Raw genomic sequence first — 15,078 nt, forward strand, 5'->3', positions numbered from 1 at the left:
ACTCCATTCCTTGTTTTTTTCATAACTCCATTCCTTGTTTTTTTTCATAACTCCACTCCTTGTTTTTTTCACAACTCCATTCCTTGTTTTTTTCATAACTCCATTCATTCCTTCCTTTCTTCATTCTTTCCTCCTGTTTTCCTTTTGTCTTCCCCTCGTGTCCAGACTTCCTATTGGTCCTTTCTGCCTCATGTTCTTTCTTATGCCTTTTAATTAACTTCTTGTTATCATCTTTTCTTCTGTTCATTTATCCCTTTCTTTCTTGTCTCTCCTTCACCCCTCCTTCTATTCATCCTTTCTCATTTTTTTGTGTGCTTCATTCTTTTCTTTCATCTGCAGAGACATTTACATCAGAGGAGATGTCACATCAGTATTCAAATTTTTAATATTTGTATCTTAAAATTGGCAAAAATAACAGGATTTGGAGAAAATAACTAAAATTTATGATCCGCAAAAGTCAGAAAGTCTTACCTGAAAAACATGTAGGAACCTTGAAAACTGTTCTTTGGGCATCTTTGTTCCAGCAATTACTCAATATGCCCTGTGTATTTTCATCTTTCTTTTTTTTTTCTGAAGGTGGATTCATTTTCAAACAGTGGAAGAAACGTTTTTTGCGTCTGACTGCTGAAGGCAGTCTCTTCGTATGCCACGATGCTCTGTCTCCACCTCACCAGATTGTACTGCTGCAAAGTCACTGTGAGACAATTGTTGAAGGCAAGGAGATCCTGGACCTGCCAAAGTTACCTTCCGGTGCGTCCAGGGACAGCTGCTTCGCTCTGATCCTCACCCAGAATAAGTACCTGCTGCTGCTGACTGACACCCCCACAGACTGCAGGTCAGACGGACTGTGTGCTTTTACATTGTCGTATTGGAGTTGACATTAAATGTTGCTATTTTATAAAATTATGTTCTTTTTCATAAGGCAACATTGCTACATTGGATGAAATGTTTATATTTTTTAATTAATGGCACACAGCACACATATTACTGTATAGAAAACTCCTTTTTGTAGGTAAAGATCATATCCTCATATTGGCACCTCTTGTAAAGACCTGCAAAAAGCCTTCAAATAATGTTACCTTTCTATTATCACATGTTTTTTTTTTTTTTGAAAGATCTTTGATTTGAACACAAACACTGGGAGGTAAAAAATAACATGATTTTTTTTTAAAAATACATAAAATTATTTGTGAAGCAATTATAGACACCCCTAGCAATCGATATATAAATAAATGTGACTTAAGCAATTTTTAATCTCATACTATTCCTTCAGGTAATCAGTGGCAGCAAGATTTTCAATAGTAATTTATGACTGTCTGGTTTCTTTTGGATAAATTATGGCATGGCAAAGTGCCATAATCTCCATAATTGGCGCTTGGTATTTTAACACAGGTCAATAGTAAAATAATGTTTTAATATTAAATATCAAAAATATTTAATATTAATTATTTTTAATACTAAATATTTTATTCAAAGTTCCTCCTTTTCCCAAATGGGGGGTTGGTTTACAATCTATTGTCAAGTCACAAGCAGTTGTGTTTCATAAGATCCCACACAGCTTCGCATGGGAGAGTCACATTCTACTGCAGCGATTGGGATTACCACCTGTGGATTGGGAGACAATGGCTGACTGCAGCATTACTGTAGGGTGTTAAAGCAGGATGACCTGTGTGAAGCCAAAATACCATTAATACTGCACAAAGGAGGAAATTTCAGTTACCTGCTCTTCAAAAGTGAAACGACAAAAAAATATGATGGGAATAAGGCAGGAGTAGCTTTTTCTATCCATCTTATTTACGTGAAGACATTGCAACTACAACATAGCCTGAATTTGCCCTTGTCAGAGCAACAGTTAGAATGCTAAAATGACTAAAATTGTGACAAACACTTGTAACGAGAAGTCAAACGTATTTATTCAAATTCGTCATTAGCATGGGTTGCCAGTAACTGAAGAGGCATTGCATCTTATTTCAATTTATCTAAATGTATGTGTTGATTTTTATGCTGCTTTTTGTTGAGGCTAACAAAATATATATTTTTTGATCACCTTTCAGTCAGTGGCTAAATGTGCTGAAGAAAGTCAAAATGGTGAGTTAATGATGTACAGTTTGGATAACGCTTTTGGAGCTGTATAGTCGTAAAAAAAAAACTTCCTTTAGATGCTTCCCAGTATTGGTTTGGTTCCGTCTTACATTACCTTTTCTATCAAAATGGAGCCTGCTTACAGAAAGTAACAGTTGTAACTCTTGTACAAAGGACATAGATGTCTGTACTTATTAAACAGCCATTGCATAAAAATGTGATGACAATTTGCAAGAAAAATGTGCATTATTGAGGAACAAAATACTTCCAAAGCAAAGTCCAGTAACGTTCTGCAAAAGGCCTGAGGAGTTGAATATTTACTAAGTGTTAAAGAGTTAGAGGAGGTAATTATATTTCAAGGTAATGTTATTGGTAGGGATGACAGGTTATTGTATTTATTGTTTATCATTTAAAGGGAAAAAAGAACATAATAACTGTGACTTATTGAGATGACAGACTCTAATGTTGTAATTTGCATATAAAAAAATGGCTTCAAGGTTGATTTTCTTACTATTCTTCAACTAACTGGTTTCATGGGAGCACCAATGTTTGCCCATTTTTTATAATTCAATGCAAGGTACATTGTAGTAGTTAATGTAACATGTGTGCTGAAGTAGTGCACTTAGCAGTGGTTAAATTACAGCATTTGTGTTTGTCATAAGACTTGGCATCAACTTTAAAATCTCCAATCAGTTTTTTTCGCTGACCACTATTTTTGCAGGTTAATGTAGCAAATTGAATTTCTGCTGTCATCTTATTACTGTTCTCTGTATTACTCTTACCTACAGAGTCTGTCGTCGCCCCTCAGCCCTTGTAAGCGCCATCAGGTTGTTCCCCCACGCATTACTCTTCAAGACCTTGTCCCTGAGCAAATTCTGGACAAAGATCCGCCAACTCCACCTGTAAGTGACACAGAGGCACCCTCTCCAGGACCAACAAGCAACACTTCTCCAAGAGAGAATTGTGAGTTTAGACATTATTTTCATGCATTTTGTGACAATAAAGATAAGAAAATAAATATAAAATGATCTCGAAAAAAAAACGCTTAATCCAACAGGCAGAAATTCCCCCCAGACAAAGAATTACAGACGGGGTCCACAGGCGGTGGGATGCCTGCGTCACGGCACTCTCAATAATGCGCAAGCGATGAAGGCTGTTTATATGCTGATGGGAGGGGCTGCTGCCTCCTCTGCCTTGGGTTACCTCGGAGCATGCTCATCCACTAATCTGGACGTCAAAGCCGACCTGGCTGCCAACACGGACTTCACCGGTACAGGACCTGTGGGGGCGTACGACCTCGGTAGCTCCTCGCTCAACTCCCCCCATTTCAACAGCTTTGACTTTGAGGTGGGGGACTCTGATTTTGATGCTTTTGATTGTGGTGGGTTTACTTTTTAAGAAGCCAAGCCCTAGATGAAAATAGATGGGCTCCGTTTTTGTTTTATATCAAAGTGAAAAATCCAAATGGAGTCTTGGAGTTCAGCCTGCTTTTTGCTGAAAGCTGGTTTGGTATTCTAGTGCTGCACATTTGCCGGGTTTAACGGGGCAGAGAAGACAAATGTGAGCACAAAAGTTACAAAGTGGTGAAAGGATGAACAGGTCTGAGTGATTAATCTGAAGTCGATCGCAATGAAGAACTCCCTCTCACTGCCATGTTGTATTATTCTTTAAAAAACAGATACCAGGCCAGAAAACTATATTGTTGTGCATTTTTTATGTGTGTCTTTGATTTCAGGCTGTTTATGTTGTGAATATTATCATTCTGTTTCGTCTACAACAGTGATAGTACATTTTAATAAAAGTGAGTAATCTGTCTCTTTTACACTGGTGATGCGGTGTATTACATGAAGTTTAAGGAGCGTTATTGCATAACCCTCACTGGATTAAAATTGATTTAGTAACCTCAGACACCAGAGAAACCACAGAGCTCATTTAAAACTTTTTGTTTTCTCACAGTTAAATTGCTTCACTGCAGTCATCCACTTGTTGTCATCCTGTGGGTCTACTGTTTGTTTCATGAAAAAACTTGATGTGAACTAATTTATTTTACAAGAATAAAGCTGGTTTTGGAACTTTGTTGAGCTTGTGTTTTCTCGTTCTTTATTTAGCAAATGGTTTATGTGCGAAGTCCTTCACTAAAAAAAGTAAAGCTTCTGCTGTATCATGTAGCACTTCTGCAGAAAGAGATTTGAAACGTGTACTGATGATTTAAATTAAGGAACAAAAACAGTGATATGAAATTAAGTTGTTTGCATGAATGGCCCCCTAGGAGGGCTGTCCTTCTGCTGCCCAACAACAAGTTAAAATGCAATAAGTTCTCTCAGATAACTCAAATTCAAGCAATAATACATAATCCAATGAACACCAAGAGGAAAGTAATGATAGTTAAGTCTGAAGAATGAAATTATTTTTTAGTTATTTCTCCAGTGAGGAGGATGAAGTTAGGAGAACTGTTGGCAGTAAATGACAACAACACATTGTCCACCCCAAGGATTCACAAAGGCTCTGTGGGAAGCCCAGTCTGCATGTGATTTGAGACAGTGGTGACAAAAAAAATGCTAGTTTAGATGTGAATGAATTGTGTTTCCTTCCTTGCCTACTAATGCACATGTGTAGCAATAGTCTTTGTTCTCGAAACAAATATGTTTTCTAAATATCAGCAAGTCATGCAGTGGTTATCTAAATCATAGCGGGAATTGATGGAAGAGTCTCACTTCTACACACATGAACAGTCCATGTTTTACTATTGAGGGCTTTCACTGAACTACAGCAACGTAAGCTGTCAAAACGCCATCTGTCACACCACTCAGACTCTAACAAGAACGTGCTGCTTGGCCTTAAAAAGTCTCTGAAAGCTAATGCTAAACATGTGGTGGATGGGAGAAGTTAAAATACAAAATTACAATCAGCTGTAGTAAAACATGGTCTTAAGTTATCTCAGTGGTTCAGCTAATTATTGTAAATAGAACCATAAGGAAAGTCAATTGGAAGTTGATTAGACATTAATGCCTGACATTAATCTCTGAAATTTAGCAATCTTACAAATCTCTAGAAGTAGCAGCTTTAATAATTTCTGCATTTTAAGCAATAGCAATTTTAAAAAAAGAAACTATGAAAATGGGGCAGAGATCATTGCTGTTCCAAATGATCCACCATCATTGTATATATGGGAGCACAGATGACCTTTTATGCAGGCCGAGCTCAAAAGACAGAAACATGCTTTTAAAATTGTTAAATATAACTGTGAAAATGATGATTCTGGACAATTGCTATAGTTCTATCAATATATGTAATAATTCTGGTACCAAAGTATGAGAAATTGTTCCCTTAAGATACTTAAAGTGAATAAGCTCAGGTTTACTCCAGTATCAACACTGTATTGCAGTTTTCATGAAAACTATTACCGTACCAGTTAATGTTTTATAACTCCACCAAACTGTGGTAGAGTGATAAAGGAAAAGTGCAAATAAGAAAAACTAATTAATTGTTGCTCTTATTAACAAATCAGAGATCTATGATTTCCACTAAACAGCATTTTCTAGATTTTTGCAAGAATCAGAACAACAGGCAAATATTTGTTACAAGCGCTCTGAGTCTGTTCAGTCTGTTCTAACAAGGCAACAAACGTTACTATCTAGTACACCAGGGTTAACACTTGGAGGTGTCACGTTTCAGATTGTCCTCAGCGATCTGGGAACCATCATCTCCAGCCCAGACAAACAGCATTGTAACTCTTCAGTTAGATTATTGACAAAGACCAAACCTTGAACCTCGAAGAGAACTCCATCCTTATTTCTATGTCATACCTCGGGCATCTCTGAACCCTCCCTAAATTCCAGCAAGGGTAAGAAATGCAATAGGCTCACACATAAATCTAGCTGCATGCACTTTTGACCCTTCTTCACAGTCCAGTCTGTAAATTCGCAAAGCTTCAATTTGTCTGTGATGACACACTTGTCCACTGGGAACAAATGCACATGTTATGTTACTGAGAAAACGTGTTCTTTCACTTTCACTGAGAAAACCCAAAATCCAAAATTGAAAGTAATTTTTTTCCCCCATGTACATGGGGTTGTGACATATTGTATGCCTCTAGGGAGTAAGTAGCAGAACATCAAGCACACATTGCTTGTTCACATGTAGATGCAATGCCTCAGTCAGAGTCATTGTCAGATTTAAAACAAAGATGAAAAATTTGTTACAAACTGAAGAAAACAGGGACGATTACAGGGACGTTTCTTCACCTGTTTTACCTCTTTCATAAAAGAGATCTCACCGTTTCTCAATTTTTTAAATTAAATATATTCACACCTGTTATCCACAAATGACTACAATAAAATATCCTCAGAAGGAAATTGCAATCACATCAGAATTTCTGCCTGTCTTGTAAATTGCCTTGAGAGGATATGCTCTAATTTAACGTACAAAATGTTAAGATGCACGTGAAGAAAAACGAATCAACAAAAAAATTGTTGCACTTTATAAAACATCTGCTACAAAATAATTATACCTTATAGAGAATTCCGTCTTTACTCTTAAGGTTGAAAACCTATTGTCAGGATTAACGTTTGCATTTTCTTCTGACATCTTGTGAATGTTTTCTAACAGCCCAACAAACACCCTGCACTTACTGTTTTCTAAATGTACTATCTAAAACAACTAAAAAAAGTGTTTTGCAAAGATCGACATTACAACATAATGATGTTCGTGCTCTAGTTAATAAAAAAAAAAAAAAAGTATTTGTTTTAAGCGCTGTAGTGCAAGTCCTAAAAACGTGTATTTGCTGTTTCTCACAGTCTGGCCCCGCCTCTCTGGTTGACTGTGGTGCGTCGCGGCAGCAGCAGTGGTAGCTGGGCCCTCCCTCTGTCTCTGCAGATAAGTATTCGCAGCCTGCTATCCCAGGCATGGATGTCGGTTGCAGCGAGACATGGCAGTGCGACATTATACTCTCGACATTAATCTCTCCACGCCGGGTAAGATGCTTGGGAAAAGTCTCCAGAAGTTGCGTGTTTATTCAGCTTACGGCCCCTGCACCCAGGCTGCATGTTAGCTAGCCGGCTGAGCAGCTAATATTGACTTGCTATTTTGTAATTGCCCTTCAAAACTGCAGGTTGGGAGTGATTTAGACGGAATTTAGCTCGAGCATGTTCGGTAAATTTTGGTTTGAAGGTTAAAGTTATTGTGGACAAACATTTTTACGTTTATATGCTGCTGCCTGTTATGCACTTGAATGTTATGGGGGATTTTCCTCGCAAATTTCCGAGGCACTGGTCAGCGGCTCGATGCTCGTCTTGCTAACAATGTGAATAAAGCATGTTCAATTCTGCGCTGTCGCAGAGGAAGTAGTCCCTCTTCCGCTGTTTTTGTAGTTTTGCTTGTGAAGGCTGAACTGACCCCCAAACCTCGCTGTTAAAAAATAAAAAAAACATTTACAGGTACCAATGTCACAACAATTGACTATATTAAAAAGTGAAAATAATAACCTGCCATTGTGCTATTATTGATGGACAATTTTAAATTAAAGATATTAGAAATATTTTTCCCCAGATTTTTTAAATAATATATTTATTACTGAAGTACATTTAGGAGACCCTTTTATATAATTTTTGATCAAAACTACGCATGGTATTTTATAGATGAAATACAAATTATGTACAATTATTCTTAACTTAAAGTGACATTAGCCATATGGCTGGCTTTAATAAGCCCGGCAACTGAAAAAACATGTACCATGAGATAATTATTTTATACGTGAGTTAGTTATAAAATAAGGACGGCATAAATTTAAACCTGCAAAAAAAAAAAAAAAAAATCTTTTGTAACTGTTTACCTGTAATTGAAAAGTCTATCTATCTAAAGGGTGTTCAATTATTACCGATTCAGATGTGACTTTATTAAGGTGCCAGACTGCTATAATTTTTCCATTGTTTTCCATCTTTCTGTTTCTGTCTATCTCAAGTCGACTCAACCTCTGTAGTGCCTGGTCTGCTGTCCATATTTCATGAGCAGGAGCTGTCAGAGACTATCCATGACACAAATGGGCATGGATATCTGGCTACATTTGTTGGCAAGAATGGGCGGTAAGCAAAGCAAGAAAGCAACTGTATATGACACTGATGCTGAGGTATCCAGAGCAGAGGTCGCGCTGGACTTTTTTGTTCTCTGTCATCTTGACCAAGTATTAAAAAAAATTGGTCATGTTCTATTTTTACCCATTAAATTATAGTCATATTAACATAGGCTATACTTAGCCGCATTTTTATGCGGTTTAGTTAATATTCACCTAGTTTAACCGAAACCAGATCCCATCACACATAAAGCAGATAAATGCATCTAACTTTTTTGTCTGTAGTGACAAAAATCACTGTGGCCCCAATAACTTATAATAAATTAAATTAAAGACTCCACTTTAATTACCAACTCATCACTGTCCTGAACGCACAGCGTCACAAATTCCTCCTGGTCCGCATCTGCAGAGAAATCTGCACTAGTTCATCAGTCAGTTAGATCTGCCTGATCCATTGAACTCTGCAAGTTTTTTACCCTGTGCATGGTCCGGACGTGCGCTTTTACGAGGATTTTTTTTTTTTGCGTGGTTTTGCTTCTCCGAAACAAACAAATGTTACGTTTGTCACGCTTGTCCTGAGCGCCGCTCTCCTTCTGGGTGCAGGAGGGTAATGTGAACAAAAAAAAGCTCAGTTTGTTAAAACCGCAGGATGAGTTAAGTTTAATTCTTCTCAGCGGCGGAGCCCGCATTGGTTGTGCAGCCGCAGTGCACTGCGCATGTTGCGGTCTAAATAACTTCTGCACCATTATTTATTTCCTCAAGATAAACTGCCAGCTCCTCTGTTTAGACTATAGATAGATTAACACAATGTTGCATTCTGAACTAGAATTAAAGGCGCCATTTCTACCAAAGGTTTGGAAAGCGTCCGGTTCATAACTCTTCAACAGGCCGTCAGCTCCCGGTCAGAAAGATACATTTAGTTCAGTGTCCATGAGACGATATTCGAGGATTTTTTTATTGATTAATTTTAGTTGCTTCTGCGATGAACTCTTTGTGTAAAGTCTATAAGGTCTGTGCATGTGCACCAGTCAAGGGTGTTAATTATAACCTGTCAAAATGACCGACGGGCTCCAAATTTTCCCGTCTTCTAAAAAAAAAAAATTAACGGTCAAATACGAAAAGTATTCCGTTAACGCGACCTCTTTTCCAGAGCTTATTTTCGTTTCTAATCCGTCAAATTTTAAACCAAGAACAAGTTGGCAGCAATTTATTTTAACATCTGCATTACACACAGAGTTTAATTAGGTCAGTGAGTCTAGTGAAGGTGAATTAAGTTTTATTCCTCATAATTTTCAACATGCTATTCTTTGGTGCCATCTGGTGACCAAAAGTAAGAAGTCTCGCTTAGATACGCAACTTACTGTGCTGATTTATTATGACTGCCTGAGATATTGAGTCATTGTGTTGCTTTGAATATCCATTTTTTAAGATAAAAAAAAAATACTATTATTGTTAAATAATATCGATAAATGAGCTTTCCAATGATGTGCAATAATTGGCTGTGTTTGACAGTTGCTTCTGTCTCAGTTCAGCACTTTTTTGTTACTTCATAACAAATAAGTGCTCTTAATAAATCTTGCAATAAAAATTGTTTAACTCCTACTTACAGTGGTTCTGACTTGGCTCTCACTTTGTGGAAATTTAAACTGATTCTTTCTCAGAACCAGCTAGGAACGCCCAGGTTAAATGCTCAATCTGTTTTTGTTACTGGGTGTTTGACCAACTTTTGAATCAGAATTGAAAAGTACAATTTAAAGTATTCTTTGTGAATGAAATCCTTTACTCTGAACAGGATTTAGTGATGTTTGAGTCCTCCTCTTTTAGAGGGTATGCTCAGAAATTGAAAGGTAAACTGAGAGGATTCTTGGTTTTACATTTACTTTAGATATTTTCTTAAATAAACTCATTGCATTAGTGGCAAGCAAGGTTAGTCCAGTGTGAATGTTTGAATTTAAACCTTCAGGCTACTGTTCCCTGAATTGGAAGTAAAAATTGTTGTCTCTGTTGGAATAGAAGTGGGGTTAGACGTAGTTTTATGTTATGGGTGGAGTATCATCTCAACAATGAAAGGTTTTATAACTTTGCATTATTAAATCTTGTTTACCAGGCTCGTTGTTCTGCGTGTGCACTCCCATGGGTTGGTCACCATCGATCTGCAGTGTCATGAAGATGACAACATTGCACAGCTAGACAATGTAAGTGATCAAAAGCAAAACAAAAAACGTGGAGTTTCCAATATTAAATTATTGTACTTCAAGCTTGTCATGGCGTACAGTTTAAAAAGCAAGACTTGATGTGAACAACAGCTGTGCACAGACTTTCTTTTTTCATTTCCTCCACAGCTTTTAAATGCACTGGAAAAGAAGTTAAAAGTTCTGTTAAATGGAAATATTACAAGGATTAAAAGGTAAGGGTCCTGGTTCTCATGATGTGTCTCCATTTTGGATGTTTGAAGACTTTATTTCATCAAGGATCTGTCCTGCAGTAACTTATTATTTTCATTTTCCCTCCAGGCTTCCAGTCTTGGTACGAGGGGCAAAAGTTGACCGATACTGGCCCACAGCTGATGGCAGACTGGTGGAGTATGACATTGATGAAGTGGTTTATGAAGAAGATTCTGCATACCAAAACATAAAGATATTGCACTCAAGGCAGTATGGAAATATCCTAGTCCTTGATGGAGATGTCAGTAAGTATTTATATAATAAACTAGTACACACAAGAAAGCTCATTTAGACATCTGATTACATTTTAAAAAATGCTAACAGAAGGCAACAAAGGGGACAAATGGACACTTTATGTTATATTTCTGTTCATTAATAAAAGTATTTTTCATTGTGGACAAATGTGCCTATTATTGGTAACTTCAGCTTCACTGAGGATAGCTTTGCACAAAACTGCATCTTATTTGTTAATAATTGTACGTAACTGATGTGTAAATGTTATGTTGTCATTGCAGACCTGGCAGAAAGTGATTTGGCGTACACACAAGCCATCACAGGTAATGGAAGAGAGAATTATGCAGGGAAGGAGGTGCTGATATTAGGAGGAGGTGATGGAGGCATCCTCGCCGAACTGGTCAAACAAAAGCCAAAGATGGTCACCATGGTGGAGATATCCTTTTGAGATTGTATTCTGTTTGTTCTGACTTTAACACCCAAAATGAAAGTAAGTCGACATCTTAACATGGAAATATTGCAAGGATTAATATTCTTTTGTTGGTTTTGTGTTTTGTATGGTTTTTAAGGTTTATTTCTACTGTACAGCGCTTTGTGATTTTATGTCTGTGAAAAGCGCTTTATAAATAAACTTTACTTACTTACTTAACCTGACTCCTCCTTGGCGAGGCATGCACATTGACCAGAAGGTGATCGATGGATGCAAGATGTACATGAGGAGGACTTGTGGGAATACCCTGGACAAGCTGAGGGGCGATTGTTACCAAGTGAGTGCTGGGAAAATAATGATCTATTGGGGAAAATTCATTGCCATCTCACAACTGTGATGCAAAATAGAGTTTGGTACAAGTAATGTTTTTATTATTTGCTTCTTTAGTTTAAATATTCTATTTAGCATTGTTTAATAACTAGGGTGTAACTAACTTTGAATATAAATTTTTTTTAACAATAATGTATTTATTGCTGTTTGTATTAAACCAGATGATTGTGCATTACCTGGTTTATATATGCTGAAGATGCTTTCAATGTTAAATGTTGATTTTTATGTGTACGCATGTTGTTGCGTTTAAAAACAGGAAATGCTGACCGAGGTTCTTTACAGCAAAAGTTTTCTGTAGAGCAAATTGTGAATGTTAAATACCTAAAAGTAAATGTCAAAGATTTTACTGTCATCAACATGTGTTGTGAATTGCAGATTCTGATTGAAGACTGTGTCCCCTTGCTGAAGAAGTATGTCCAGGAAGGAAGAACATTTGATTATGTAATTAATGACCTCACTGCAATCCCAATATCTACTTCACCAGAAGAAGGTTCCTGTATATCCATTAATCCATTGCACAAGCTGTGGCAACATATGCATAATATAGAGAAGTCGTGTTTAGTCTTTTCGCTGAAACTGTGTACTCTTTGCAGACTCTATGTGGGAATTTCTACGTCTCATCTTAGATCTGTCAGTGCGCGTCCTGCACCCCAAGGGGAAATACTTTACACAGGTCAGTTGGGTTTTTTGCAGTATCTGCAGAGTTTAGAGTGAAGCTGCATATGAAGCAGTTAAGCTTATCAAAGAGTCTGAAAGCTTTGTCAAAAGATAATGTACTATCTTAAGAGAAACTGGCAAATTTGCTCCAAATTTCAAAATGGATGTCTAAAGACTTTTCTGTTTGTTATGATTGTAACAATTGGAAAACAAGTGATATTATGTTCCATAATACACAGTAAACATGTTTGACAAAAACCAACCAGCCAACTTTCAAGCATAATGGTGAAGGTGTGATGATTCAGGGTTGTTTAAAATCATATGAACAACACAATGCAATCCAAACAGAGCCTTCAGACCTTAACCCAAAATGATCATTTGTTCCAATGTATGTTGACTTCATGCTGGGGTTTTTTCCCAAGCATAGTCAGGCAATTTTACAAATGAAGTATTAACTTCAAAGAGTAATACTTCAAAGTAGGGATGCACTGATATAAAGTTTTACTGATATATTTCACAACCTTTTTGACAGCTTGAAAAAGACCACACACAATTCACCACTGTTTCTCCTCTTCAGTTAAACTCCCACAATCCTCCTCTTTATCACCAATACTGTCACATGACGAAACAAATAACATAACCAAACTCCTGCATTCAAATGGCAACCAGATGGAAATAAATATCGGTTGCTAATATCGGCCCAGTTTTATTTATCGGATCGATACTGATAAATTGAAAAATGACTAATATATCAGCTGATAGCGATAGAGATAGACTGCAGTAAACTTTTTTTTTTATACGTGCTTTGTAACTTTTTTTTTTCTCTTCCATTTTTACTCCATCAGGGTAACAGCGTGAATCTGAAAGAGGCGCTGAGTCTATATGAAGAACAGCTGGGAAAGCTCTCATGTCCTGTAGATTTCCGAAAAGAGGTGGTGTGCGTACCCTCCTACCTGGAGCAGTATCCTTTATTTTTACCCCCCAACCATGGGTTTAAATGATGACATGCAGATCAACATGTCATAAAAACACTAATATTGAAAAGACTCTTTTTGTTGGCAGCCCTTAATCATCCTTTCAGATGGGTTTTCTACACTGCATGGAAGAAGTGAAGACTTCCAGTTTTCTCTAAGATTCCAAGCAGCTGGAATGTGAACGTTTGAATTCCCTTCTGCTTTTCACTTAGGCTTGAATGTGTGGTCAGACTGAACATGACATGAACACGGAAGGCTTGGAAAATGTTTATTAAATAGTTACTGACTTGTTCGTAAGGTTTGTTACACCAACGATTAACATAGATCGATCTTAAAAGTATCTGTTAATAACTACCAACGTGCTGAGAGACTGCTTCTCAGGTGACGAGTTGTGATTAGATCCAACTTTCAGGCTCTTCTTGGATATAAACAGGTTTACTATTAAGGTTTATGAAGCTGATTTACCCAATGAGAACATCATTGCTGTGTATGTTTATTTTCTTGAGTTAATACAGTGAGTTTCGTCAGAGTCTGAAGGAATTGGGCTGCTTGGTGTTGAGACCTCATCTTAATGCTCTGTTCTTAAGCTTGATCATCCCGGTGAAGTAAAACTTGGAGGGAATAGGCAGACCTCAGTGTATCCATTGCGAAACCAGCAAACTTCTGTTTTGTGATGGTGAAACACTCCACCCTATTTTAAGCCGGTTAATGTGAAAGGGAACATGCAAAGGTTGCTGTAAATTCAGTCTGATCTTATTTGAAGGTGCACATGAATAATATTTTTTATCAATGCCATCGAATCCTTCTCCTGCTCCTTAGGTTTTGATTGTTTTATCACTGTTTGCTGCAACTATTTTTGTGTTATTAGATTTGACCCTGACTTGCATGTCTTCTGAAGAAACTTTTACAATTTATAAACACTGATCTGGTACACTGACAATGTGGCAACTTTGCCCACCATATGCGTGTACTCTTATTTTAAACCTTGAGTTGTGAGCCTGATGTAAGTTGTTTTTGAGTTTGTTTTTTTCTCCTTTTGTTTCTGCCACTGAAATACGATTCATCTCTTTCAGTGTTATATCCAGGCAGTGTGGTTCATCCCCAGTGAATGCTAAGTGTTGTAGTCCAGGTGTGTTCTAAAAGGGAAATTATTCCTCCTCATTGTTGCCATCGTTGTGCTTGTGCTGGTTTTTTATGTTCTGTTTTTAGCATCTTTGATTTCTCCTGATATATTAAGTATATTGGGTGCATGCTGAGGACTGTGAATGTAGCTTACATATATATACAGTACACAGCACATTAGATGGACCCTCTGGGACATTTATTTATTCATTACAAACTCACCAAATGCTGTTCTGAAACTGTTTGACCATCTACAATTAAAGAGTTTTGGGGGAAATGGTTTCTGTTTTTTTTCCTTAAGTTTCATATTTATAGCAAAAAATACCAAATGTTTGGAGCTGTCGAGTAAATATGTTGCAGCACACATTGCATTGTAACTGGATGCCTCACTGCTTACACTTATGTGAAGAAATGCTGAAATAAACATAAAAAATGGATATAATAAGCCTCTTAACAAAGCCAAGTCGTTCTGTCCTGGCTGCAGCTGTTTTGCAGACAGGAACCTCACAATGTCATCCTGCTTCGCTTAGCTTCTGTTGTGCTTCCGTTTTCTTCTGATATTTTCAGTGAAATTGTAATGTAAGATGCACAGAGAAATTGTTTGGTGTGTTTGCGGTTGTTAAGGTTAGCCTGAAGACGGCACCGCGCTCCAGATGGTTCTGGCACACAAAATGTCTG

The 15,078-nt window shown here is 37.3% G+C and overlaps 1 protein-coding gene across 1 annotated transcript; it reads left to right on the forward strand.

The window, feature by feature from the left end:
• The first annotated feature begins 6,889 nt into the window (after nucleotides 1-6,889).
• sms (spermine synthase) lies at nucleotides 6,890-14,678 on the forward strand. The gene is made up of 11 exons (XM_032576496.1): nucleotides 6,890-7,055; nucleotides 8,042-8,162; nucleotides 10,257-10,344; nucleotides 10,492-10,556; nucleotides 10,663-10,838; nucleotides 11,109-11,263; nucleotides 11,505-11,594; nucleotides 12,023-12,137; nucleotides 12,241-12,320; nucleotides 13,150-13,265; nucleotides 13,386-14,678. Exons 1-11 carry the CDS (start codon nucleotides 7,010-7,012, stop codon nucleotides 13,414-13,416), a joined length of 1,083 nt encoding a protein of 360 aa, XP_032432387.1. The 5' UTR covers nucleotides 6,890-7,009; the 3' UTR covers nucleotides 13,417-14,678.
• The last annotated feature ends 400 nt before the right edge of the window (nucleotides 14,679-15,078 follow it).

The sequence above is a fragment of the Xiphophorus hellerii genome, chromosome 11, assembly GCF_003331165.1.
Source record: "Xiphophorus hellerii strain 12219 chromosome 11, Xiphophorus_hellerii-4.1, whole genome shotgun sequence".
In the NCBI taxonomy this organism is placed as follows: domain Eukaryota; kingdom Metazoa; phylum Chordata; class Actinopteri; order Cyprinodontiformes; family Poeciliidae; genus Xiphophorus; species Xiphophorus hellerii.

Excerpts from the sequence above, each read along its gene's own strand:
- sms (XM_032576496.1), top strand. The coding sequence starts at position 7,010 with ATGGCAGTGCGACATTATACTCTCGACATTAATCTCTCCACGCCGG. Across the intron at positions 11,595-12,022 it reads TGAGGGGCGATTGTTACCAA|ATTCTGATTGAAGACTGTGT; the intron begins GTGAGTGCTGGG and ends TGTGAATTGCAG. Across the intron at positions 12,321-13,149 it reads AGGGGAAATACTTTACACAG|GGTAACAGCGTGAATCTGAA; the intron begins GTCAGTTGGGTT and ends TTACTCCATCAG.